General features: G+C 54.6%; 11 protein-coding genes across 11 annotated transcripts; 7 read left to right on the forward strand and 4 right to left on the reverse strand.

Moving 5' to 3' along the window:
• Positions 1–293: 293 nt before the first annotated feature.
• PG997_009481 (uncharacterized protein) lies at positions 294–1,451 on the reverse strand (the record flags this gene model as incomplete). The annotated part of the gene is made up of 1 exon (XM_066813796.1): positions 294–1,451. One exon carries the CDS (start codon positions 1,449–1,451, stop codon positions 294–296), a length of 1,158 nt encoding a protein of 385 aa, XP_066665758.1.
• A 684-nt stretch (positions 1,452–2,135) lies between these two features.
• On the forward strand, positions 2,136–7,084 carry PG997_009482 (vacuolar protein sorting-associated protein 9a; the record flags this gene model as incomplete). The annotated part of the gene is made up of 3 exons (XM_066813797.1): positions 2,136–2,429; positions 2,484–2,919; positions 2,970–7,084. 3 exons carry the CDS (start codon positions 2,136–2,138, stop codon positions 7,082–7,084), a joined length of 4,845 nt encoding a protein of 1,614 aa, XP_066665759.1.
• Positions 7,085–8,176: 1,092 nt separating this feature from the next.
• Positions 8,177–9,936, forward strand: PG997_009483 (polysaccharide lyase family 4 protein; the record flags this gene model as incomplete). The annotated part of the gene is made up of 3 exons (XM_066813798.1): positions 8,177–8,351; positions 8,419–8,781; positions 8,843–9,936. 3 exons carry the CDS (start codon positions 8,177–8,179, stop codon positions 9,934–9,936), a joined length of 1,632 nt encoding a protein of 543 aa, XP_066665760.1.
• Positions 9,937–10,934: 998 nt separating this feature from the next.
• On the forward strand, positions 10,935–11,240 carry PG997_009484 (uncharacterized protein; the record flags this gene model as incomplete). Its single annotated transcript, XM_066813799.1, has 2 exons — positions 10,935–11,138; positions 11,229–11,240. The coding sequence occupies 2 exons, from the start codon at positions 10,935–10,937 to the stop codon at positions 11,238–11,240; spliced, it is 216 nt and encodes a 71-aa protein (XP_066665761.1).
• Positions 11,241–11,480: 240 nt separating this feature from the next.
• Positions 11,481–12,938, reverse strand: PG997_009485 (glycoside hydrolase; the record flags this gene model as incomplete). Its single annotated transcript, XM_066813800.1, has 2 exons — positions 11,481–12,699; positions 12,934–12,938. The coding sequence occupies 2 exons, from the start codon at positions 12,936–12,938 to the stop codon at positions 11,481–11,483; spliced, it is 1,224 nt and encodes a 407-aa protein (XP_066665762.1).
• Positions 12,939–14,257: 1,319 nt separating this feature from the next.
• Positions 14,258–16,310, forward strand: PG997_009486 (uncharacterized protein; the record flags this gene model as incomplete). Its single annotated transcript, XM_066813801.1, has 3 exons — positions 14,258–14,944; positions 15,025–15,581; positions 15,620–16,310. The coding sequence occupies 3 exons, from the start codon at positions 14,258–14,260 to the stop codon at positions 16,308–16,310; spliced, it is 1,935 nt and encodes a 644-aa protein (XP_066665763.1).
• A 1,427-nt stretch (positions 16,311–17,737) lies between these two features.
• PG997_009487 (LETM1 domain-containing protein ylh47) lies at positions 17,738–19,327 on the reverse strand (the record flags this gene model as incomplete). The annotated part of the gene is made up of 1 exon (XM_066813802.1): positions 17,738–19,327. The coding sequence occupies one exon, from the start codon at positions 19,325–19,327 to the stop codon at positions 17,738–17,740; it is 1,590 nt and encodes a 529-aa protein (XP_066665764.1).
• Positions 19,328–20,457: 1,130 nt separating this feature from the next.
• Positions 20,458–21,045, forward strand: PG997_009488 (uncharacterized protein; the record flags this gene model as incomplete). Its single annotated transcript, XM_066813803.1, has 2 exons — positions 20,458–20,751; positions 20,794–21,045. The coding sequence occupies 2 exons, from the start codon at positions 20,458–20,460 to the stop codon at positions 21,043–21,045; spliced, it is 546 nt and encodes a 181-aa protein (XP_066665765.1).
• Positions 21,046–21,258: 213 nt separating this feature from the next.
• On the forward strand, positions 21,259–21,825 carry PG997_009489 (uncharacterized protein; the record flags this gene model as incomplete). The annotated part of the gene is made up of 2 exons (XM_066813804.1): positions 21,259–21,411; positions 21,487–21,825. The coding sequence occupies 2 exons, from the start codon at positions 21,259–21,261 to the stop codon at positions 21,823–21,825; spliced, it is 492 nt and encodes a 163-aa protein (XP_066665766.1).
• Positions 21,826–22,238: 413 nt separating this feature from the next.
• PG997_009490 (uncharacterized protein) lies at positions 22,239–23,133 on the reverse strand (the record flags this gene model as incomplete). Its single annotated transcript, XM_066813805.1, has 4 exons — positions 22,239–22,294; positions 22,353–22,417; positions 22,473–22,531; positions 22,588–23,133. 4 exons carry the CDS (start codon positions 23,131–23,133, stop codon positions 22,239–22,241), a joined length of 726 nt encoding a protein of 241 aa, XP_066665767.1.
• A 668-nt stretch (positions 23,134–23,801) lies between these two features.
• PG997_009491 (uncharacterized protein) lies at positions 23,802–25,439 on the forward strand (the record flags this gene model as incomplete). The annotated part of the gene is made up of 1 exon (XM_066813806.1): positions 23,802–25,439. The coding sequence occupies one exon, from the start codon at positions 23,802–23,804 to the stop codon at positions 25,437–25,439; it is 1,638 nt and encodes a 545-aa protein (XP_066665768.1).
• Positions 25,440–26,625: the final 1,186 nt, after the last annotated feature.

Consider the following 26,625-nt stretch of genomic DNA (forward strand, 5'->3'; position numbering starts at 1 on the left):
TTTTCTCCTTGCGGCTATTAAGCAGGGACGGAGTTCAGTGACCCCAGGCAGTAACATAGTAGAACTAGCGAATCGTTTACAATCATACATTTAAAGGTTGTACCAATTATTAACAATTGGCTCATGCAGTCATTGCTCTGTGTAGAGCAGCCGCGTTCCAATGGAATCTCGTGCAAAGAGCACATATGCTTCTCATGAGCCACAGGCAGCACGTGATATATTCTTCAGTGCTCAACTCCTTGGTAACTATTGGCCGAGTCGGGAACAAGCCGGGCCTCTATTTCTGAATGTACTTACAGGTACTTGCCCTTGCTGAATCTATCGCCGAAGTTGGCAGACTTCTTCAGCAGTTCGTTGCGTTGCGCATTGCCTATGCGGCCCCCAAGCTTCATGTCCTTCTCCCGGTCGAATGCACGCTTACTCGGATCATCCTCCTCCTCCTCAGCGGCGCGAGCGTTGCCCTTCCCATCGCCACGCTGATGGGCTTCGAGCAAACTCGGCCCCCGCGCCTTTTGAATGTTGTTCCGTATGCGCTCTGCGCGCTCCTCCTCCTCCAGCGTCTTTGGCGGTTGCGGCTGGCCAGAAGAAGACGAAGAGCCGGCCGCCCCGCCGCTGTTTGCCCCGGATCGTCCCAGCACGGCGTCCTCGAGACGCTTGCGCTTCTGCTCCGGCGTCTCGGTCCAGATGCTGCTGATCTCGCCGCCGCCCGAAGTGCTGGCCCGCGGGCCCGAGTTGAACTTGCGCGCGCGCAGCTTGGTCGGGTCCTGCGCGTGGTTCAGCTCGTCGCCCGTCGGCGGCGCCAGCATCCAGCCGTCGCGCTGCGGCGCCGTCGACTCGGCTGCTTGCCGGGCCGAGTGCAGGGCGGCCGCGGCTTGGGACTGGCGCGCTTGGTGCGCGCTCGATGTGGGAAGCGCGGGGCCGTAGTCGTCGTCGTCTGAGTCGTCGTCTGAATCTGAGTCGGGCGGGTTTGGTGGGAGTTCTGCCAGGGGTGCTGGTGGTGGCGCGGGGCCTTGGATGCGTTTTGGTTGTGGTTGTTGTTGTTGTGGTGCGCTAGGGGGTGGTGCTGGGCCATGACTGGCGTCCTCGTCATCGTCGGAGTCTGCGAGGTCGATCTCGTCGGTGTTGGTAGGGCCTGCCGAGGGTCCGATGCTCGGCGCCGGCGCGGCTGGGCCTATGGATGCTGCTGTAGATGGCATTGTAGGGCCGATGGAGGGTTTGCTGCTGTTTCCTTGCTGCGCCGCTGCAGCTTTGGGCATGGCAGGACCATATACATCATCGTCTCCTGAAGAATCGTCGTCGTCGCCTAATGCGATCTCGTCCTGGTTTGAAGGCAGCTGGGGCCCAGTCGCATGAACCTTGGGTGGTGGAGATCCTGCTTCTCCCTCGTCGTCATCTACTGAGCGCTTTCGCTTTGCAAGGTGTGGTGGTAGTTGAGGTCCTATAGATGACATTATGGGTGGTTGACTTTATTTTATTTTGTGGTGGTAGGCGGGTTGCAATGTTGAAAAGGCAAGGGTGTTGCTCTGCAGTGGCTTGCGATTTGTCGCGACCCGACATGCGATACTGTAGGTGGGCGAGGTTTTGTAATATATCGGTGCACTGGCCAATGATGTAGCTTGACATGTGGCTGGATCAGCACTGAAGCACCCCGTGCCGAGACCCCCCCAGCAGTGAGCACCACTCCCAGCACCACTGCACCAGGCACCCCCAGCCCACCAGTGGTAAGCCAACACCAATCGCAGGCTGTCTCTGCCACTGGATGCTCAAGCTTAGCTCTTGTCTTCTGCCTACCATCCAACAACACACACGGCGTGGAATCTACCTCATACACAATCTACGTTCATTACGAGTAGCTGCTTGTGCTCCAACCCCTAGGGTATAGGCTGCTTATCAATTGTACAGCATTGGTGACTACTCGGGTGCTCCGTTGTTTGCTTGATAGTGTTTGCGACTTGGTCCTCCCACACCACCACCGAACCTGCCGCATCTCCACGAGAGCCCCGACGCGAACCAAGCCCTCGCAATAGAACCCCCAAGGCCGATTCATTCCAATTAAAACCAAGCTGTCTTGCCCTAAACAATAATGCGTCCCCAATGAGTTTTAAGAGTGGTAGGACATACGATGCCCGCGAGTTATGGACGACGATCAGCTAGACCTGTCTCCCGGAGACAACGTTTCCAGCGATGAGGAGACCATAAAGGGAGACCGAGACCAAGAGCACATAGCAGAGGTCCTGGAAGAAGAGAGGCAAGAGGACGCTGCTGCCCCGGCGCCGGAGAACAATGGGCCCCTGGCCAATCGCTACCGCCAGCTTCTCCGCGACCAGGATGATACGTCCGAGTCGGAGTCTGCGGAAGGTTTGCCCAAGAGAGTGGGCAGTCCGATCGACTCGCTTCTCTCCGTGCCGGATGATACACACTCAATACAGGTAAGCGAGCGTGCTACTACGCGTAAAGACTGTACGGGCTAACATGGACCTCAGGGCTCTGTCTTGTCTTCTCCCAGCAGCAGCATCCTGCCCTCGGTAGCTTCGCGGCCGGGCTTGAGCAACCCCTCGCCGTCATTTAGGCCTTTCGATCGTAGATTCCAGTCCCGGATCGCGTCTCCTTCGACACTGAGCCCACGGCCATCCTCTCCCGCATATCTCACTGGGCATAGCAGGACCGTGTCCGTGAGCAGCCAGCTCGCCCTCGACCCTGGCGAAACCGAAACCCCTTCTCCGCCATGGGAGGTCGTACGCTGGACAAGACTGAAGAAGCTGAATGGCCAGGCTTTTTCTGAGGCCGGCAAGCGGAACTTCGGGTCGCCGACATGTATTGCTGTCTCGGCCCATATAGTCCTAGGGACCACCAAGGGCATAATTCTAGTGTTTGATTATAATCAAAACTTGAAGATGATTATAGGTCCTGGCACCAAAGGTGAGATCCAATTCCCCCTACAGGTATCTCCTCTCCTGACGCATGAGCAGCTGTCGAGTCTGGCCCCATAACAGCTTTAGCGGTATCGTCAGACCACACGACGATTGCTGGTGGTCATGCAAGTGGTAACATCTTCACATGGGATACTAGCCGAGCGTCTCGGCCATTTCTCACCATTCCGCATCTTGAACCATCTCAAGCGGATAATCGGACAACAGATGGACATGTGCCAAATGTAGCAATCACACACCTTGGTTTCCTCGGTACGCGGCATACAGCATTGGTATCTGCTGACGACAAGGGCATGGCATTCTCGCATCTAGCGACTAGGGGCACCGGGGCACTGGGCAGGACAGTCAAGACAGTTAGAATTCTTGGGCGGTACCCCAATGCCCCATTACCCCCTGGGAAGCCCCTGAAGCCCAGCACAGTGCTCGCTTTCTCCTCGCTGCCTCTGGGAAACACGGAAACAGCAGCAGACTCCTTGGGCTTGACAGCAATGCTGACCCCCTATCTATTGGTCATTGTTTCCACTACCCCAATAGCCCAGACTCAGCACAAGTCTGCTAGACCGAAGGATGTGGCTCACCACAGCGCTATGAGCGGGTGCCTAGCCTGGTTTCCTGCTGTTAAACTGAAGGTCCCCGACCCAAATACAGGCAGCACCATGTCCAAAGTCAAACTTGTCTATTGCTGGTCAAATGTGCTGACTGTCTTGGATGTGGACGAGATACCTTCTGAAGATAAGGACAAGGCACCAAACCTCAAATTCAAAGCACGGAGCCGTTGGAAATGCGAAGAATCTATAGTCGCTGTACAATGGCTCAGCCGCTCGGTTCTCGCTGTATTGACAATCACACAACGGCTTATTGTGCTAGAAGATCGAACCATGCGAGTCACCGAAGGGTTTGATATGATCCAGAAGTACATCTACCATGCCGATCTCTTCTCCAAGCAGCTTCATGTCTTGGTGGAACAACTGGATGAAGAAGATACTTCGATGCACGGCGTCGTGGCTGATGCCTTCTTCATGAGCTTCAAGACCTATAAGGGGCGCATATTCCTTTTAGGTTTCAATGAAGTCTCGATTGGGGCTCTGTCCAACTGGGCAGACCGGCTGATCGCGCTGATGGAAAACCGCGAATATGTTGCTGCGATACAGTTGGCAACATCTTACTACACAGGCGATGCCAATAAACTAACGATAGGCCTGCCCGAAGATACCACTTTACGGCATCAAATGGTGCGTGACAAGCTACTGGAAATTATGAGCGCATCTTTGAAGTACGCTTTTGGTCAAAGGCAGAAGAACAAGGCCACGATCAGCGACCAGCATCTTCGAGAGCTTGCCGAGACGTGTTTTGTCGCTTGTCAGAGCGTCGGGGACCGTGACTTCCTCTTTGACGAGATGTACGAATGGTATGAAGATGCCGACGTGGAAGGCATATTCCTCGAGACACTGGAGCCCTACGTTCTCGAGAAGACCATCACCGTTGTGCCTCCCGCCGCCGTCAAAGCCATGGTGACCCACTATGTGAGCAAGGGGTGGGAAAGCCGCCTCGAAGAGATGATTGTGCACATGGATACGGCAACGCTCGATATAGACCAGATTACCTTGCTTTGCAAACAACACAGCCTGTACGATGCCCTAATCTACGTGTGGAACCAGGCTTTGGGCGATTATATTACGCCGCTCATCGACCTGCTTGCTCTTTTGGTTCCCCTTATGCAGAACGGAGACTATGCGTCTTCTGGCAACTTCATGGAAGACGAGATATTTAGTGTCAATGCGCTGAAGATGTTCCCCTATCTTTCGTACACACTTACAGGACGGGTGTATCCGACTGGCGAGAGGATGGGTGACACACAGGCGTCGCAAGCAAAGGCTGAGCTATACTGGTTTCTCTTCTCCGGCAAGACCATTGAGTGGCCTAAAGGCAGCAACAAGTTCTTTTTAACGAGACCTTCGGGTAACGACGAACCCTCATTCCCATACTTGAGATTAATACTCAAGTTCGACGCCCTAAGCTTTCTGAGTGCGCTGAATGAAGCGTTTGAGGACTCTTTCCTGAACGAGGCGCAAGAGAAGCAGTTAAACGGAGGCACGGGATTGGATCTGCCTGAGGAACAGATATTTGGACTGACGGTTGACCGACAATATGTCGTGTCTATCTTGTTGGAGCTCATGAATCCTGCCGATTTCGCCCCTGAGGATACCATTTACTTGGACATGTTCATCGCGCGCAACCTACCGAAGTTTCCGCAGTACCTGCTCCTCCCGGGGTCCACCCTGAACAGAGTTGTGGCCGGCCTATGTAACTATCCCGGGCGGGATTTGGCAGATGATGCTGAACTCAGTGCAGAATATCTGCTCTCCGTCTATCATCCACCAGAGCTCTCCCCTTTAATGCCATTATTCAAGGAGGCAGGCTTCTATCGGATTCTAAAGGGCATCTACAAGAGCGAGAGACAGTACGGCAAGCTGCTCGAAACCTACTTTGAAGATCCCGAGGGACAGGAAGAGGTCTTTGATTGCATCGCCGAGTGCCTTAGATCACATGCTGGACTCGCCAAGAAGCAAATTCATGATATCCACGAAGTCCTCAAACAACACTCGAGCGACTTGGTCAGTCTTGATCCAGCCAAGGCAGCATACACCCTCGAAAACTACGCTGCCGAACTTCATCAGCATACCGTCGACGCACTACCAGAGGGCTCTGATCTCCAATACGAGTATCTCAGGGCGTTGCTGGAACCGAACGAACCATTGAACGACCAAAAGACCACGCTCAACCGCGAGTTCATTGAGCAGTATGTGCGACTCATGTGTCGGTATAATGCTTCCCATGTATCAGACTACGTCGGCCTCGTCCAGAGCACAAATCTTCGACTCGACAAACTCCTGCCAACAATGGAAGACACCGGTGTTATTGACGCTGCTGTAATCCTCATGGCAAGAGAAGGTCATGTCCAGGATGCTATGCAGCGGCTGACCAAACACCTCACTACGTTGGAATCCGCTTTGCAAGGACTTCTTGCAGGGCTAAACCAGGCCGAGGCAGTAGACTCGCAAGAAGCTGCAGAAGATCTCCTGAAGGGTCTTCAGAAGTATACATATGTCGGCATATGGTTATGCCAAGGTCAGATGAAGACGTCGAAGAAGCTGAATGCGTTACAACGCCGGCCAAGCGCGCCTGTTTCGAGTGAGCTCAACCCTGAAGAGCTCCTCTGGTTGAGCTTGATCGAAACCACGGTTCAAATCACGCGTAGACTTTCGACTGCTTTCGATCCGACGAATAACGCCAATGACACCTCCAAGTCTGGATATGCGGCTTGTCAAGCTCTGGACAAGGAGGCGTTGCTGACACTCTTGCGGTCGCTGGTCCAGCACACCTTCACGGCCCTCCTCACCGCAACTTCTTCTCAGGCTGCAACTTCGCCATCTCCTAGCAGGCTGCTATCTTCTTCTGGCAGCTCATTGACTTTCCTCCGCATTCTTCGAGCTTTCCTGACCAAGGCCGCGGCAACATCGCCAAACCTAGCAGACCTCCGGGCTGTGCTGACATCTATCTTCTCTGCCTACGCCTACGAAGAGTCGATACTTCAATTATCAAATCGACTGCTAGAACAGCAACTGTTCGTCAACGTGCAACAAGCTGTACAGTTGAGACAGAAAGGCTGGCGACCTAAGGGATCTATATGTGAGGGTTGCGGCCGCCGAGTATGGGGACCCGGTGTCCAGGGCAATGTGTTTGAGGCCTGGGAAGAAAAGCAGGCGATTGAGGATCGAAGAAGAGAAGAAAAGAAGGCTGAAAGAGCCGGGAACGGGGCAGCAACGGCAAGGGGGAAAGGCAAGGCCGAGTCCTCCGTAGAGGAAAGCAGGAGAGATAAGGGCAAGGGAAATAATGCGCAGGCTGGTGGTGGCAGCGAGGGACAAGCCAAAGCCTCTGGGGAGGAGGAAGATTCACAGGATGGCCATGAGGCCGGTGCGAAACGGCAAGGCAACGTACAGCAACCGTTGGGCGCGCTCGTCGTGCTGGCTTGCCGGCACATCTACCACCAAAGCTGCTTGGACTCTCTTCAGGCGCAACGAGGGGAACACCAGATTCGGTCGGTGGATGAGTATGGGCGAGAGAGAGAGTACAGATGTCCTATTGATGGGTAGGCAACGTCTTGTCCAGTCCTGTTTCTGGGTTACAATACGCACATAATACATACACACACTACCTACTGTTCGAAATTACAAGGAATGAACGGCCTCGACTTCTCGGCATCTTTCGAGCCTGAGCTTAATATGAACGACGGCCAAAATAGTGGTTTCTTTTTGGAGTCCCGGTGAACTGGAATGGGCTGAGCTATTTGAGGCTCAAGGTGGGAGCGAGTCCCACCCGTGGGTCTCATTTATTATGCTTTAACGGCCCCATCTTATATCACACCTCTTAATACCCGAAGACATTGTCTGGTCCTACAGTCGTACAAAGTAACTACGAGATAAGGTTGTCCTGTTGAATATGTAGCTAGCAGCGCCAATACACAGGCCCGGAGTGTTGATCAGTAGTGGCAGATGAGATCGCTGAGATCGCGCACTCTTTTTGGATCTCACGCCAGCTGAAACCCCCTGAACCAACTCGCGCCCGCGCCCGCGCCCGCGCCCTTCGCCCTGCGATTTAATTTGCGTTGACAAGACCCGATCTCTGCCTCTGGACTGGGACGTAGAAGGGCCCAGCATCAATAGCCGCGCTCTCTTTCTCTGCTATGCTACATCATCCCACATGGAAATTAGGGAATCCGACTCTGACACGGCAGCCCCTGTCGACGGCCCTGCATTTCGCTCGGCCCCGCCCCCGGGAGTGGAGCAAACGGGGAGCGGAGTCTAACCACGACCAGCTAGCGTTGCCGAACGCACCCAGGAGTCGATCACGAACGGTTGGCGATTAGGCAGTGCTGCTTGTCTTTCCTCGCTGCCGAATTCCGCCAATGTTGTTGGAATACCATGGACAAGCCACCACGTAAAACCTGACACTCGTGCCCCTGGGCTGAGCCTTCACCCTTTGATCTACAGAAAGGCCGAAATGCTCTCCGGAGGGTACTCCGGTAGGACGACTCCTGCAGAAACCGCGGCAATGGGGGCCTCTCTGTAGACTGCCTATAAAGCCCATGGCCGTTCCGGTTGGGTCCTGATGGGCTTCTGTTGGTGCTCATGCCTCTTTGTGTGAGCGTCACTAATTAATACTAATTCGGAGCAATCATCGCCAGAATGCTTCTCCTCGCCCTATTCTACTCCCTCTTGGTGTGGCCGGCAGCGGTCCTCGCCGGCTTTGGCTGGTCAGACGATGGAGCAAACTATGTGATCGATAGCGGCGCGGACCTTGTCATCAAGGTCAGCAAGTGTTGCGGAGACATTGTCTCGATGCAGTTCAAGGGTGTTGAGTGTAAGTAACAGAGGGTACATCCCGTCTCATATTACGAGGATAGCACACTAACGTGGTATACTGCTAGACCAAGGATACGGCGGCAAGAACACGCAGGTGGAAATCGGGCTCGGGCCGAGCGACATGACCATCGAGCAGATAAACCCCGTCATCAAGGTCAGCGTGACGCACGGCACGCTGAAGCACTACCTGGTCTTCCGCTACAAGAACAACAACGTCTACATCTTCACCAACAAGAAGGATGCCTCGGTTACCGTCTCGCGCTACATCGTCCGCTTCCCCGCCAACATCTTCCCGCACTCGCCCGATGACGCCGACTACTACGACGATGGGAGCGAGTGGATCGAGGCCTCGGACGTCATGAAGGACTCTCGCGGCTTCACTGAGAGCAAGCACTATGCGGGCAACACGTATGGCCGGACAATCGACTGTAAGTGGTTATGTCTAATAACACGATGAAGGGTTTTGACTAATGTGCCGCCACGAAATAGATGACTATGTAGGCAAGTCCAACGGCAACGCAGGCATGTGGATGGTCCGCAACAACCACGAGAAGGCCTCGGGCGGCCCGTTCTTCCGCTCGCTCGTCCGCCGCGGCAGCTTCACCGGCGAGGACCTCTACGAGATCTACCACTACAACATGGGCCACACGGACCCGGAGCGCTTCGGCCTGCAGGGCCCCACCGTCCTCGCCTTCACCAACGGCGAGCCGCCGAGCGCCAACTTGTTCGCCCGCCGCGCCGACTGGGGCTGGTTCGACAACCTGGGCATCGAGGGATGGGTGCCGCAGTCGGGCCGCGGCCACATCTCCGGCATCGGCCTCGCCAACATGAAAGAGGGCCACGCCTACGTGGTCGGCCTGTCTAACCCGGACGCGCAGTACTGGGCCACCGCCGGCGGCAACGGCGCGTGGAGTATCACGGGCGTGCTTCCCGGCACCTACACGCTCACCGTGTACAAGTCGGAGCTCGAGGTGCACACAAGCTCCGTGACCGTCGAGGCGGGCAAGGGGGCCGCCGTCCACACCATCACATGCGCGGACCCGGCCGACGTCCCCGCGCTCTGGCGCATCGGCGAGTGGGACGGCACGCCCAGGGGATTCCTCAACTTTGGCGACACGCCGATGAAGCCGACGTACATGCACCCGGCCGACTCGCGCCTGGCGCCCTGGGACGCGTCCAACTACATCGTGGGCACGTCGACGGCGTCCATCTTCCCGGGGTACATGTGGGTCGACGTCAACAACGACCACGTCGTGTACTTCCGGCTCACGGCGGAGCAGATCGCCTCGGGCCACCAGCTGCGCATCGGCATCACCGAGGCGTACATCGGCGGCCGCCCGCAGGTCCGCGTCAACGGCTGGACGAGCCGGGTCCCGCCCGCGACGGGGCAGGGCGGCACCCGCAGCCTCACGGTCGGGACGTACCGCGGGAACAACGCGATGCTGACGTACGACGTGCCGGCCAGCGCGTGGGTGCAGAACCCGTCGGAGTGGCAGGTGCTGACGATCAGCGTCGTGTCGGGGAGCCGGGGGAGCGGGTTCTTGAGCGCGGGGGTCAGTTTCGATTGCCTGGATTTGGTGTAATGGGGAAGGGAGGGAAGGGGATTTGGGGTACAAGTTAATAAAAGTAAATAATTGAAGATTCAACATAGGATGATTGACTTGAAACATATTGGTGCCATAAGTGATATTGAACGTATCCAACATGCTGGGGGGGAAAGACCCCCATACACACAGCTCCTGCAAATTATTCAAGCTCGAGGTTTGTGTGGGTGATGGCAAATGGTGATAGCGAAGATGTCAAATAATGTGCTGAGGATAGAGGACCAGGGCAAAATAATGAGTGGATTGGATCAGGTGGTGATGTGCTACGGGGTAGTGTTTACAACGGTTTGGGGGTCCCTGCCCGAGGTGTTCATGGAAGTAGGGTTGTGTTCTACAGCTGCTGTTAGGTGGCATACCACCATTGTTAACAGATCACGAAATGATTTCCAGGCAGTGAATTAAATGCTTCGTTTAGCAGATTGCAGTGGTGTAGGTAGGTACTGATCGAGCTGATCTCCGGGGGGTGAAGCTTGGGGACAATAGGCCCTGTGTAGCCTACCTACCTACAGACCCAGGTACAGCCATAGGTACCGACGGGAGTGACGGAGCTGAGCTGGCCCTCCTTATAAGGCCTAATTGCTCGAGCTTCTATGAGCCGGCCTGGTCTTGGTGGCTCAGCTTGCAAGAGTGTGAGCCTAGAACCCTTAAGTGAATCTCGAGGAGGATAAGGGTTCGAATCTGGGACTGGGCACGGTGACCTGTGGGGAGCTAGGGGGTTTGATAGACAGCCAGTATTCATGTCTAGATAGGACTGAGACCCTTGGGCGAGTCAAGGATGCTTAAACAGTGTATGCTGTGCGGGTGTCGCGATTGACTTGGGCGATTCTATCCAGGACGACAGGTACTGGCCTGCTATCTCGATATAATGGCCCTTCGGGCTTGGACAGGGGTGCTTAAACGGTGTACTTAGGTATGCTGTGCGGGTGCTAAGTTGGACGAAGGCCTTATATCAAAACCACTTTTTTTTTCTTCCTTTCATGGCGCAGTACAAGGCCAGCAGCAGAGGACAAAGGGACGTCGATCTGTTGGAGGAGGAGGCCGATTTCTTCAACGGTGATGTCGACTCCGAGGACAACACCGACAATGTGGACAGCCTCCAGGAGAGCAGCGAGGAGGAGGAGGAAGCGGTCGAGTCGACAGACGAGGCCGAGGCCGCCCCGCACAGCAAGAAGCGGGAGCGAGTATGGATTTGCTCGTGTACAAGAAACCCTTCGGTGTCAATTCCCTTTCAAACCAACCACGGTTGGTTGAAATCAGTTTATAGGATACAGATGTTGAAATAACAGAGATCCTTTTGTACATCATTAGAACGTCAAGTGAATAGAACATACGATCAGAGCAGGGCAACACTTATGTATAGACAAGCGTGGTCATTAATTGATCATATATTCAGGGGTATGCTGGTACTTCGTTATGCAAAAAGTGGAACACCCCCTTTCCCTTTTCTTTATTTTACCATTGTCTTTTAATTGCGCCTATTCCATTTTTATATTTTATCTTCCTGTCTCTGGGGCATGTTTCTGCTAGCAGAAACGCGACGGGTTCGGCTTGGTGATGACGCCCGCGTTGATGAGGTCGACATAGCTCCAGTAGTCTTCCTGGACGCCCTCGCCCTCGACTGGGTCGACGGAGTAGGAGACGGCGTTCCAGAAGGAGCCGCCGCTGGCGTCGCGCTGCCAGGCGAAGCGCTGGGTGTCGAAGAGGGTCTTGCGGTCGGGCACGGCGAGCGAGTTGTTGTGGAGGGCCTGGAGGGACCACTCGCCGATGAAGGTCGGGAACTTCTTGTCGGCCGACACGACGCGCGACTGGGTGCAGATCTTGGGGACCAGGTAGTTGGCGAAGGCGTCGGGCACGGCAAAGTAGTAGACGTGCACGTCCATCACCAGGTTGCGCCGCGGCTCGAACCGCTGCGCCCAGAAGGCCGCGCCCTGGAAGCTGTCCTGCAGCATCACGGGGATGCGCGGGTCCACGGCCTCGACCTTGGCCAGCACGCCGTTCATGTACTTCAGGATCCAGTCGGCCGAGCTCGGGGACAGGCCCCCGGGCGTGGCGAACTTGTCGAGGTTGTCGGCCGCCTCGTTGAGGGGCGCGAGAGTGAAGGAGTTGAGGTGGCCGCTGTCCTTGATGAAGGCGAGGACGGCGTCGACGGCGGCGTAGCTGTGGTCGAGGTTGGTCTGGTTGTTGAACCAGAACGTGTGGCCGAAGGTCTCGCCGATGTCGAGGCCGTTGACGCCGCCGGGCAGCGAGTGCAGGTCGATGACGACGTGCATGCCGTACTTTTCGATGGCGTAGTTGGCGATGGTGCGGAGGAACTTGGTCTGGTTGCCCCGGTGGTACTGCATCCCGGGCACTTCGATCCAGGCGGCGTAGGTAGTGGGAACGCGCAGGACGTTGACGCCCACGCTGGCCAGCTGGTCGATGGTGCTGGTGTTGAGGAAGGAGGCGTAGCGGGCCTCGAAGACGGCGCTGCACTGGTCGCCCAGCACCGTGCACAGCGTCCACTCGTCGGGCGTCTCGGCGGCCGCGCCGCCGAGCGACTTCCACCAGATCGGGTCGTGGGTCTTCTCCTTGGCCAGCCAGGCGCCCAGGTTGGCGCCGTTGCCCTTGAACGTCCTCCAGTCGAGGAACTCGTCCGCTGGCGGGCCCGGAGGTCCCGGAGGCGCCGCCGCCGGGGGTCCTCGAGGTGGCGGCGGCGGTGACGGATGAGACGGAGGGGCGGTGGTGTAGTAGAAGCTGCGCCTGCTAGCAGGCCAGAGTATAATAGAGTGAATAGACGCATCTTGACTGGTTATACGATATAGAAGGGTGAAGAGGATCCAAGACAAGCGCAGGTGCTTCCCAGAAGGGAAATGCGCTTGGACTTATATACACACATGCTGCCTCTACCGCACACACGCGATCTTGACCTCAAACAGCTCGACTTGTCGACAGCGCTTCTTCCGCTAACGTTTTAGCTCCCGGTCTGATCGGTCTTACTACATTTCGACATACATGAAGAGAGAGAGACGGAAATTTCATGCGATTTAGTGAGAACTGAAGCCCCCTCTCAACCTCTGCTCCCTTACCTTATGTCAGTGCTAGTGACACTTAGCCCGCCCCCATCCCGGGACCTTATGGCCAAATGAGCAGCCGGCGCGCCGCCCTCGACGGGGAGATCCACAAAGCACACTATAGACGCGACGGTCTACAGCGCCGGTTTCAAAAGAAAAGAAGAGACCCATGTGTGCGTAGGGGTTCGGGTTCAGGTGAGATTGGCAGAGCAGACCGGTCTCGATGGGTTGGCCCTGTCAAAGATCGAGCCTCACTTCTAGCTCTCTTCCGCAACTTCTAGAGTCGGGCGCCAGCCGTGCCAGCCCCGCAAACCAGGGAGCGACGACGTCCTTCATGACTGAGGGTAGATACTAACACACATTTGTTTCTTGTAAGCTCTGTTGCTTCCTAATCGGGAAAGCAGCCAGAGTGAATATGGAGAGCTTGGGCTGGCTTGGTAAGGGGTTAGTCAACAGGAAGAGGGATTCGATCAGTCCATTATGAATAATACTACGAAATGATGGAAAGACTAGCAGGCTGGTTGAGTAACATCGTGACTGCTGGCATTGGGCTTGCATGCAGAGAGTGTAAGTAGTAGGCGGCTCTAATGTATGAGGACGGAGCAAAAGAGATGGAGGACGTTGGGAGAGGACCGCGCTAAAGGGTCACATTGAGCCCCCAGGCGCCTATCGATCTAAGGCGTACAGGGCTAGCAGGGCTGCGCTACAGGGCTGCGCTACAGGGCAGAAGAATGCAAGGGGGCGCTAAAGGCTAAGGCTGGATTTAGCTAACCTTGCGATGAAACCTCGAAAAGTCCCCTCTTTCATAATGCAATTTCATCATGCCACGACGAGATGAGGAGGGGGTAAAAAGAGGAATTGATGGGCTCATTGACAGCATTCTGCTGCTAAGTAAATAGCAATATAGCTTGCATGCGGGCAACTCGCTCAAACTGGGCACCAAGTGAGTACAATGTGGACAGCATTCTGTACAGCAAGCAAGTCGGCAAAAGCCCGGCGCTGGAGAAGGTACAGACTCTTACAGCCTTACAGGGGTAGCTGGCCCGAACTAGAGGCACCTGAGCCGAGTGGGGTTGTGACTGGCTTCTCTGGCTTGACTGCATTTGCCTGGAACATGGAACCGAGATCGATCTTGTTGCTTGCTGCTTGCAACCTAACCGTTTCCATCAAAATGGCTTCAATCATTATCATTGGCTAATTGATTGAGCAATGCCTTGCTTCGTTCCGGGCCGCTGCCGACACTCATAACCATGTCGTCGAGCCAATCACCAGGACACGGACAAGGACAAGGACCTGCGGGCGGGTCAAACCCAACATCGCCATCAATTCCTGCAAACCAGAAGAAGACATCAGTGACACCAAAACAACAACCTGCCTGGCCCTTGTCCTATCGCTTGAAGATCCCCATCCCCAAGGCCATCCCCAGTAACAACAATGGGTCACCACAGCAGCAGCAGCAGCAGCGCCAATGGTGGCACTATTATCGCTATAGAAATGCCCAAGGCCATAATCCCGCCCTGATCTACTGCAGGACCAAGGAGCAATCTCAGAAGGCCGCCGAGCTTTTCCTTAGCTCGCCAGTTGTCGGCTTCGATATGGAGTGGCCCTGGGACGCCCACAAGCGTACCGGCCTCAAGAACAAAGTAGCTTTGATCCAGTTGGCCAGCGAAAGCAAGATCGCCCTCTTTCATATCGCCCTACATCAGGGAAACACCGTAGACGACCTTATCGCCCCTGCGTTACGGGCCATTCTGGAGTCACCCGCAATTTCCAAAGTTGGCGTAGGCGTCATGAACGCCGACTTTGCGAGGCTTATCCAGTTTTTCAGGCTCGACCCCAAGGGAGCCTTCGAGCTGAGCCACCTGCACAACCTAGTACACTATGGCGATGAAGAATACGACTTGATCACTACCAAACTTGTTGGGCTCGCCAGGCAAGTAGAAGAACACCTGGGACTCCCCTGTGGAAGGGAAATACAAGAACCAGCGATTGGAGTAAACCATTGAGTCGGGACCAGCTTACTTATGCGGCTGATGACGCTTACGCTGGCTTCATGCTCTACCACTGCATGGATGCTAAGCGTTTGGCCATGACCATTGTGCCGACCCTCCCAGTACATGTAGACCGATATGCGGGCATCCACGACCGGCCGGGCGGTCTGATGAACCGGAGCGTTTGGTTGCGGCCAGAACGGCCCGGTGCTGGCAGTTACACCGCAGCAGACTTCTTTCGTAGGGCCAAAGGCATACCCGCTGAGAAGCGAGACGAGACTGTTGGCGCATCCCATGAAAACAAAACGGACCGCGGTGAGAAGCGAAAGGGTCCTGAGGATGGTGATGCTCAAACCGACACGAAGCAGGGTAGCCCGAAGTTACCAAAGCTGTCAAGACCGGCCGTTGATGACTTAAAAATAGAACTACACGAACTCCTCAAGGCGCAGCGGACACATACTGCTCAGTCAGAAAAGGTCCCTGCGTATTGCGTGGCAACTAATGCCGAACTCGAGGCAATGGCTGCCCAGCGCCCAACAACAAAACAGCAATTACTCCGTATTCGGGGATGGGACCGCGGAAGGTCGAGAAGTACGGAGATGTCTGGCTGGGCATCATCAGAACATTTGTGAAGGAAAAGAAAGCGCCATTGGCCGAACAGAAGCAACCTGTGACGCCGAAGGCCAACATCAAGCGTCTAGGTCAGAGCCTCGAGTTCAAGGGCTCACCGCCAACGCCGCACATGCAAACGGGTTTGTCATTCTCCATGGCGGATGCAAGTATCACTGCCGTCGAAAACAAGCAAGCTCGGGAAGAATCCTCGTCTGATGAGTCGGCGTTTGGCTCGCCCATCCCAGCATCTTCAAGAGAGAATGCCGAGCGCAGACGATATGATGCACTTCCACCTCAGAGAAATTCAGCTGGGGATGCTTCAAGTGGGCGGTCCGCTGGCAAACTAGGGGAAAGGGGCAATGCGAGAGCTCCAGTAGCACCATCCTCGACCCCTTCGAGGGCGCCTCCAAATATAGCCCCCGCTCTGTCGAAGAATGCCATGATATTCGAGAAGAAATTGACGGCGCTCAGCCGCATGGTGGTCTCGAAGCTCCCGCCAGAACAGCGCTCTCCAGGTGGCCCGCCGCTCATTTCAGAAGCCACCATCAGGCAACTCGCCCTGAACCCACCCACCACGGCACAAGAACTGCTGCACATTCATGGCATAGCGCCTTTTGTGCGAGCTTGTGCGAATGCCAAAATCGACCTTATGGGCAACATTACCAAATGGAAACCTGCTGCGGAGGCTTCTCCTACCTGAGAAGTAAGCTTGTCTTTGGCTTTCAAAATCAATGACCTATAAGCTTATGGAATGTAATCCACGGTGTGTTGCTATCATGTGAACTATGTGCTCCACGTTTTGGCGGTCAATACCACGAACAAACTATGCACAAGTTCGACTTGCAATGATAGGGGATGATAGATGGCGACGAGATTCTTCACATTGTACTGTATCGACCTTGCCGCTGCAGCTCTTCACTATGGCAGGTACATTATTTCTACCTGATGGAGAGGTATACATATATGTTGTCCGCATATGTCTTACACCTTCCTGAGACGGTGTAGACTTCAATCGTCTGCGGTATCTGAGCAGGCTTGTTCGTACATCAAACCGACTACACTACAACTAGACGGATATATCTACAACTCGCTGGGGGAAGGAGAAAAAGACGAACATCCCTTCCAGTGCACGTGCAAGAAATATGGCCGCGACGATATCATCAAACACCCGCGCGACGCGCTTCTACCACATCGTTTTTCCAATATGGCTACGATTGCAATGCACGCACGTCGCAGCTCGAACCTCAAAGAAGCAGGGTCAAGCAACGAATGACAGTTTGCTCGGCCCTTACCGTGTCTAGAGAAGTAACGAGGGATGAGAGATGAGTGATAGCAAACGCGGCGCCTCACCTGGCTGAAGGGAGGCGATCCTTCGAGAATGCCAGTGATGGGTATATGGCCGATGCTGTCTACACATACGGGGTTAAGTATACTCCAGGGGCTTGTCTCCGCACACCGATCCCGAGGGGTAACACACAGCTAAGGTTTAGGAGCTGAGCAACGATGAACAAGGGCTTTCAATTCTCAGGGACAGTATACGTGAGTCCGGTGTCAGTCAGTCCGGCTGTTTTCGTTCAAGGAACCGTCCTGGTATATCATCAGTCACTTTCTAGGCGCAGTCTGTTGCCGCTGCTCGATTGGTATAATCGACCGTAGTACTTGGTCTCACTTGCATGGTTGAAATGTGGCATAAATACAGTATGCCCCTCGTTGGCGAAACGAAACCAATAAGGTTCATAACCTACCTGTGTCATTGACAAGATGCTACCAAGTAGATATGCCATCTCATTTGGCTCCATGAAACAAGATGCACTCTCGCTATACATATGATTGTTCAGAAGTCGACATGAGATGGCAATGGCTTGGTCTATTTGATATTTCCTCTTTAATCATGACAAGAGATGTGTTTGTCAAATCTATAATAACAATGCCCCATTCCGCTTAACTCCACGAGAAGTCCCCATCTTCTCGTCATGGACACACGAGCCCTGGGTACTCTGGAATTCCGCTATAGTGTAGTATTAACACAGTAAACAAAAGAAAAGAGCGGGATACAGTATCCTAAGAATACACAGGCCATTTCGCTTGAGGTCATCGGGCCCGCTTAGTTATCGGACTTCTTCGCCTCTACCTTCTTCTCAGCCTGGCCGTCGGCCTCGGCTTGCACAGCCTCGCCCACTTGAGAGACTTTGCTACACCGGCCTGATCGGCCGCTGCTTGACGCTCCTCCTTCTCGTCGATGTCTTCCACGTCTCTGGGTGTCGCCAGACCAGTATCCTGGTTCTCCTGGTTCTGCTCGTTCTCCTCATCGATGAGCTCTTGCTGCTCCTTGAGGACCTCGAGACGCTGTCGGTTTGTAGCAGCGCCCTCGGCGTTGTGCACCTCAAGCTCAATTTCGTGGAACAGCTCCTCGGGGATCGAAGACAGCACACCAGTGAGGGCTTCGATTTGGCTGTTGAAGCCAGTGGTTGCTGTGCTCTGGCCGTAGTGGTAGGCGTTGCTAAGAACCAGGAGCGTAGAGGGGACGCCATGTTTCAGGCGCAGGTCAAGCCACGACTGCAAATCCTCTCTTAACCTGGCAGGGGAAACACCATGTGTCTTGATGCCTCGGCTAGCGCAGGCCATCTGTAGCTCGGCAACGTTCAGGCTGTCAACGCCTTCAAAGCTGATGGCCTTATCGTCTCGCTTGATTTGTCTCATGCGGTGGCGGACTTGGTAACGCAGCATCATGTCGGTGCCGAACGTGTTCAAGTTCATGTAGCGGCACATGGACACCAATTGGGGCCTCGAGAGGTTGTCAAGGGTCAGGTCGTCTCTGAAAACCTTGCAAACCTTGATGACATCCTCAGTAGTGGGTTGCTCGCCAGTCGCGCGCAGCTTTCGGAAGAAGGTACCGAACTCCTCCTTGGCGGCAGTAGCTGCGGTCAGAGGCAGGCCGGTTTCCTTGAGGGTAGTGCGCAAGAAGGAGCTGACCTCCTTCCGGGTGGTGCGCAGAGTCGCAGCCTTCTTGTCCTTGGTATTTTGGCCCTCGTATGTGCTAGGAAGCAGGTTGGGGAAGATCTTGAGAGCGATGGGAAGGAGGGCCTCGGCGAAAGGCACGATGATGAAGACGGAAAAGGGGACTAGGCGTCCCAGATCCTGGACCGTTCGCTGAAGCTGGCGGTTTTCTCTCCGTGTAAGCTCGTAGCCGCCAGCCATCTTGACGGCCAATTTTGAGCTGATTCTGACTTCGGTCGCTAGCAGTTTTGTACCATCCCAGTAGTGTTGGATCTCGTGCCTGATCTTCTGGCCCAGGGTGAGTTTCTTGCCCTGCTTCTCCTCCTTCTCCTTGGCCTCGACCTCCTTCTTCGTCGCCAGCTCGGTCAGCGTCTTGGCCTCGGCAGAAGGCTCGCCGTGGACGGGCGCTGTGACGGAGCCATCCTTCTTGGCCTCGGCGGCTGATGTGGTGGCTGGTTTGGACCCGTCCTTGGGGAGCGGCTTCTTAGCCTCCTCTACGTTAAAACCTGGCGGGGGTGCGCCGGGAGGACCTGCGGTATGTCGGTCGGTGGAAACATGGCGGGCGGGGATCAGCAGTGCGAGCGCATAAGTGTTTGCGGGGGAGTTGCGCGAGTAGCGAGCAATGTGCGATGCCAGGCCGACAGCAGGTCGGATGGCTGTGCGGCCGGCGAAGGGGTTCCTGGCCACTGCCCGGCGGGCAAGGTGGGATGATGCGCTCATAGTCGAGAGCGCGGGATGCTGTAGTCTGGTTGCCAAAATAAAAGGAAGGACTGGCTGCTCGTACTATGCTGGGTTGAACGAATGATTGGAATAGAGTCGGGGGATATTGGTAGTACAGAAGAAGGATGTGAAGGTGTGCGAGGACGGGGTATCCGTATAGTGAGGGTCGGAATTAAAGATGTACTGTACTACTAATAGGAATGGGAAAGAATCGAGAAGCTTGTTGAGAACGATTGACTGACAAAATGGGTGGGCATCTCTTGGCTCTTGGCTCTCGCACTTCGCATGGAAGGTACGCTCGGCTAATTCCACCCGCTGGATGACAGCTAGCCAGGAGGAGCAATTAATCAATTCATGGAGGTATCTTTTGTATTGGCCCTCTACTGAATCGATACTTTGACAAACCTGCCCCTTCACGCCACTTGGTGTTCTAGAATGCGCGAGTTGTCCATGTACCCAGGTACCTTCTAGAGGTAAGTCCGACTTGTCCGATCTCAGCCCGACGTCTCGGATTATAGAATGACCGAGCATCCTTCCCCTTCTGCCCCTTCTGCCCCTTCTGCCCCTTCTGCTTCCCCCAGCAAAGCCCAGTCAAACGCCCGTCATGCCTCACAGACTCCATGTCATCGTAACCTAAATATGGATCCTGGCGCCATTGTATCCTCACCTTCCACGCCTCCAGCTGTAAGCTGCAAGTACCTCCAAACCTACAGCCACGTCAGCAGCCCTGACACGATGGGGCTTCCGACCTCGCTATTGCTCTGGAATCTCTAGAAGGAGTAGCATAAGCTAGCCGACTCGGCTTTGCATACCAGACATAAATTAGTCTCATGTTTGACTCGCTCCATTCCGCCGGCCATCGTACCATCCATTTTATCTCGGTATTATAGCTGCATACCATAAACTATAGTCACAGCCAGCAGCGTACCACGCATACCTATCTGCTGCAGCATGCAACTTGAGACGCTGTGCATCTTAAAAACTCCATATCGTAGATCTGCAATGTCTTTCTTATCAACTTGCGTAGCACCAAACACCATCTGTACACTTAACCAAGTGCATGTCTGTGTTAGACCTGGCGAGAGCTGCTCAGTTCCCTATCACCAGGCCTTCATGCGCGTCCTCTCAGCATGGCTTACAGCCCAGTAGACCCCGTGGAAACCGCCAAAAATATCCAGCTCTATTTTGACCGAGACGGGCGCTATGCGACAGAAGGTTTCGTCAGCCACGGCACAGCGGGGCATGTCTACAAGATCAAGACAACGACAGAGGCGACTACACGACGGTTCATCGTGAAGGCCCCTTTTGTAATGGACGGCGATGCAGCAGCGCCAGCACGGCGTGGTTTCTTAGCGGAAGAGGCGGGCTTGAAGGTTGTTTACACACACATACACAAGAGGTTGCTGTTTTGGATCTGGTGTCAAGTACGCATGTAGCAGGCATAGATAAATGACCGACGATGATAGGCACTCCAAGCCGCGGTGTACGTTGTAAACAAACTCGACATTCCGGACGACCCCCTCGGGAAACCCGTTCCCGAAGGAGCTGCCTCTATCGTCAAAGGCTGGGTCTATATGGAATGGCTTGAGAACGGGACTCTCGAACAGTTCATTCAGCGGGCGAGAGATCGCTCAACACCACGGCCCAACCGACTGATCTGGGGGTTCCTCTTCTGTCGTAAGGGCTTCCCTTCCCCTCGCGCAGTACTGCGACTGTGAAGTCGATTTGCCTACCTAGTCATCAGGATACATATTGCTCTGGTATGGCCCGCCAGCTACGCATCGGGCCATATCCAGCTCGAGGCCATCGAGAGAAAACATTCCAATTATATTCTGTATAACTCAGACGTACATTCGCAGAATGGTATGCAGTTTCAACATGCCACCCTCTTTCATCGGATGTAGCGCAACGACTAAACCTTCCTCGAAGTGATGTTCGGGCACTTCCCTGGCGGCAACCATTTAGAGCACGAGCTCACGCCGATACTGAAGATGATCGACCTCGGCGGATTGGAGAGACGATTGACTCCCACATCGTTTGCATGGGACGCCGCCGTCCAGACGCTCTTGGAAATTCTTCCCCAAGTGAGTCCGAACCACCTGATCAACTGGGCAGGGTGTAGTGTTCTCTTACTGACATGCACCTGTCTTCCGAAGGAGGTAGAGCCGCTGCTTTTCGCTGGCCGCAATCCCGAATTCTTGCTCAAATATGACCCGAGGCTAGACCTAGACTTGTACAGGCTCGTAGACCCCAGTATGGGATCAGGCGAAGCGGAATTGATGAGCCTACAGTACATGGAACAAGTTGCCGCGGAGGCCATCCGGACAAGGACGGCGGCGTGGTACAGAGCTAATATGCCGAGGAGCAACCTTGATGAGACAGACGAGGCGGTGTTGAGAATCATTCAAGAGTTCATCCTCGAACCCGGGAAGCCAAAAGAGGCCGTAGTGGATGCAATGCAAGCCTTGATAGAGGGGATCGAGTCATTGACGATATGACCAGGGCAGGCCGGAACCACCAGCTGAACTAAGCTCGCCTTATCACACACGTATAAGCTGGATGACTGCGCGACAAAAGCACAATCGATATTCATATATATATCTCACTATACATAATACAATGTAGAGCAAAAAGGTATTATGTAAGTCTTCACTACGTGTTGACTTCAGGAAGCGGGACATCGTAGACAAAAGCGTCGTCGATAAGATCCGCTCCAAAACCAATGGTCATGTGTTAGCAGTACACATTCGTAATTCATAAGTCGTAACTTCATTTCTCAAGCAAACAGCAACGCCAACACAACGCCGCAAGTACGTAATTCGGGCAATAAGAGACCCCGGCTGGCCGAGGAGCATCATTGCTTCCTCCCTACCTCCAACTCCTGTCTGTCAGAGCTCCTGATGGTAACCTGTCATGCCGCACTAAGGAGGGCCAGGGCACTCTGGAACGCCTTGACAACTTCCGACACTGGAAACAAAGTCAGCACTGGGTTATTGGAACCCGAAATCATATAAGCAAGACTTACGGTGTTCCTTTTTCTGGTTCAGCTTCTGCTCAGAGAGATGAACGAATCGCGTGCGAGTTTGCAGTCTGGGTAGCGTGTTAGTCACATGACACGAATAGAATGATAAACAGCGGTACTGACCGTTTGACTGCGCGCTCATTGTCGTGGCTTGACGATGCCGACGCCCAGACGTTGAAGTACTGCGGAATTTCAGTCAGGTAGAGTATCGATGAGCAAGCGTACTGATTTGACGAACCTTGACCAGCTGGTCGAACTCCTCCAGGATAGCCTTCTCCTTTTCGTCTGCCTCGCCGAGAGCCTTCTGGTACCGGGCTTCGAAGTCATCCCAGTCAAAGGGGCAATGCGCCCAGGCGTGCTGGGCGATGGTTGCACCGAGACTCGCTGGCTCCGGCGCTGCGCGGGCTCGGGGGGTACGTGTTTGACGCCGGTCCACGGAGATCCGGGTCTGTGTCACGGGCGCTTCTTCTTCTTCTTCTTCTTCTTCCTCGTCATCCTCTTGTTGCTGAGGCTTGACTTGAACCTGTGACTTGATTGGTGATTTGGTTGACGACTTGGCTGACTTGGTTGGCGACTTCTTCAGTGACTTGTCTGGCGATGGCTGTCGCGACTGTTGGCGCGAATGCTGACGCGATGACTGTCGTGATATGCTTTTTCGCATAGGCAGCTCCCCGTCACCCTCGTAGCTTGGCACTTCGTTCATGGCTTCTCTCGCGGCCATCTCCTCTTGGCTCCAGGACTCCTTCACGGTAGAAAGCGGTGGCGGCGTAGTGGATTCCGACATGGCGGTGCAAGGCTTTAACCTCAGATATATGAGGTCTACGCTCTTGTGGGATGTCAAGGTAGACAGACGGCTGGGATGTTCTTGATAGTAGACGTTTCCAGACTAGTTGCCTGCTTCTAGGTATGTAGCTGCTAGCCAGGCTGCCTTGCTTGGCTCAGGTGACCAGTGGGACCGGTGACTCGAAATTAGGCAAAGTGACAGGAATACGGTCGTCAGACAACTTGCTCACAGGGCCAAACCCAGTGCATTTGTTCACATATAACACAAAGCTCTGCCGGACTGCGAATGCACCTGGTCCAACAGCCTTTATACACTGTTCCATTGGCATCAGCCACCCTGCCAGTTTAATCGACAAAGTCGTTGGACGCGTCGCTGCCCAAAGCGTGACTTGCCTGCAGGGGTCTGCCTTCTTGGCTGCATGCCTTTCTGGGGACGAACCGCCGATAAGCCGATAAGCGCTTTGTACCTCCGTATCTTTTCGACGTCACTCTCTCATGGGCATATGGGAATTCGATCACGTATGACCCGACTTTGGCCTTTCTTTGTCTCCTGGCTAACCTCGCGTCTCCCCAAATCGTAATGTCAGGCCCCTTATCAACCCCTTGATACCCCAGAAGCCGACCAAGGCGTGGAACCTCCCAGATTCCATTCCATCGGAACTTGCCACCATGGACCATCGGGCCCAACCGGTGAGCTGCCATGTCTGCCAGCGGCGGCATCACCCCCAGCGCCTGCCCTTCTACTGCGCCGTGGATGCGCGGAACATGCTGTACGAGAGTCGCATAGAGAACGCCAAAGCTCTGATGGAGACGGCGATGCTGGACGGTCAAATCAGCGCCCTCGAGCTAGGCAGCGACCCAGAACCAGCAACGTCCACTCCGATTCGAGCTACGCGCCGGTATGTGGACCAGTGCGTCTCGGCGACGGAGCAAGCCAGAGACGAGACAGAGCATATCATCGCTACCGCAGAAAGGCTGCAGCAAGACATTGATAAAGCCAAGAAGGAAATTGAAACGCGCAAAGCCAAGATCGCGCGGCGGAAAGCGGACCTCGCGACAGTATCGCAAGGAATCGCCGCCAGGAGGAACAGGGAACTGGAAGAGGTCAAGAAGGCGATCAAGATGACAAGGTACTCGTGGGATCGAGAGTATGAGGCTATGACGCAGTACCGGGCCGCCCTGTGCACAGAGGTGGCCAAGATCTACCGGCTACAGCGTGTCAGGCGATCAAATCCCATACGCTTCGAATACAAGATTGGTGGCATTGAGATTGTCAACCTTCACCACATGAACAGCACTTCTCCTGAGCATATCTCTGCGTCCCTCGGACACGTTGCACATCTCTTGTGGCTCGCCGCGCATTACCTTGACATCCGCCTCCCTGCAGAAATCACCTTGCCACACAACGATTACCCAAGGCCTACCATCTTCTCTCTAGTCTCCTCCTACCATCATGGCCAAGTCCCCTTTCCGGGCTCATCACAACTTCCAAATGATCCTCGAGACCGAGGATACAGCCATATACCTCACCCTCGGCCCCTGTTTTTGGATAAACCCCTCTCAACACTTGCCAAAGAGGACTCCCCGACATACACCGCGTGTACAGAAGGCGCCTGTCTCCTTGCGTATGACATAGTATGGTTATGCCGGACCCAAGGCATACCTGTCGGTGACAATAGCAACAACTTCGAAGACTTCTCCTGCATGGGCCGCAACTTGTACAATCTCCTGATCGGTTCATCTCTGCAGCGGAACCAGCCAGGTCAGCAGCTGATCCCCGACCCGGATTCAACGTCGTCCCCCGGGCGCCGTGGCAGTAGTACGGCAGACAACAACAACAGCAGCAACAACGAAATAGATCCAACCAGCAACAACGACCTCATCAACAAGACCGCGCCCAGGATGGGCCAGTGGTCCCACGGTACCGCGCACACGTACCTGGGCGGCGCCGCGGGCCATGACTTCACCAAGTACTTCAAGCTGCCAAACCCGCTCAAGCTGGCAGATCAGCTGCGCGCCCGCCTTGTCAACGAGGCGCCCGCGCCCGAGTGGGAGCTGATCGAGGACGACGAGTTCGGCCCCAACGACCTGGACGACGGGGTGCTCATCGGCGGCACACCACGGTCGCGCGCGAAGCCCGGCCCACAGCAGCGGTTCGGCCTCGAGAGCTATATGAGCGTCAACACGGTTAAGGGTGGCGGTGGCGGCTCAGACGCTTCTCCACGGGGCCCCGGGGCTGTTGGGGGTGTTTCTGGCAAGGATCGGGAGAAGAGCACGAATGGATGGACGAAGATCAAGCCTCGGTGATCAATCCTGGTAGTCTCGCAAAGCTGTCTTCATGGTTATGCGAGCCCCATTTCCAAATAGCACGAGGACATGGCATGGCTTCTTGGGGGAAGTCTTCCTTGGCATGTATAGTCAAAACGAGGTCGTTCAAACATGACGAGGTGCGTGATGGCGATAGCTAGACAGAATCTATGTTGCACCCATAGGCAACAACAAATGCTCTGGACTCGCAAACACGGAGCCCGAACCCTTGGCTCTTTTCTCAAACAAGTCTTCGGTCTGAACTATCTACTCGAGTAGATATTGCACCTCCAATGTGAGATGAAAGTTGCAACCAAGTATCTTCCCAGCCCACGCAGAAAATCTTCCCTCATATTTGCAGCTCCAAAACTGTTTGCTGCCCTTGCTGGCTGTCAATACCGTATACACATATTCCTAGTAACGTAACAGTTAATAAATCATCTCTCCTCAGCCCGGCTTCTTTCGCGTTTCAAGCTTACACAATCTCATGTAGACCCATCTCTGCAGTTTCTCTTGACCTTTCATAACTATGTATTCATTCGCAACAAGGTAGCAGGACCAGCCAGTTTATGAGTGATCCATCTGCCTGGCTTACACTTCGTTCAGTGTCCCTCCTCCCCTTCGAGTTCTAGTAATATTATCACACTTCGTGGCATGCCAGAACCTGAATCAAACTTGCCATCGTATCAATATCAAACCGATGATCCCTGGTGTTTTCCCATGAGCATGTCCTTGAGATCTCAACTGTGGGTGGTGAGTAGTTATGACGATGTTGGCGTCAAATGCCTGTGGCAGCAATACTCTTTTCGCCATACATCCCCTTGATGATATATCCTTCTGCGTGACGCTGGGCGAACCAGCAATCAAGCTGAAAAGGGAGAAAACCCAAGACAGACAAGCTGTCCTGGGAAAACCCGGAGAGGCCAACGTTCCAAAGATTTAGAGGTGCTGGAACAACACAACCTCGCTCCCCGAACATCCTGTCTATAGGCCACGCGAAAACCACACCACATCCCCTGTGTGCGCGACCCATAGACATCACTGCAAGTACCCTTATTCAGTGAGCCCGGCCAAAACGTGCTGGGGCGCAAGCCGGGCCAATGAACCCTAAGAATATAACCCTTATGTGGTGTGGAGCCGCTGTGGTAATCATGGTTAGTCAAAGAGAAGACGGTGGGAGAAGAAG

The sequence above is a fragment of the Apiospora hydei genome, assembly GCF_038363865.1.
Source record: "Apiospora hydei strain CBS 114990 chromosome Unknown utg000007l_segment0_segment0, whole genome shotgun sequence".
Lineage (NCBI taxonomy): Eukaryota > Fungi > Ascomycota > Sordariomycetes > Amphisphaeriales > Apiosporaceae > Apiospora > Apiospora hydei.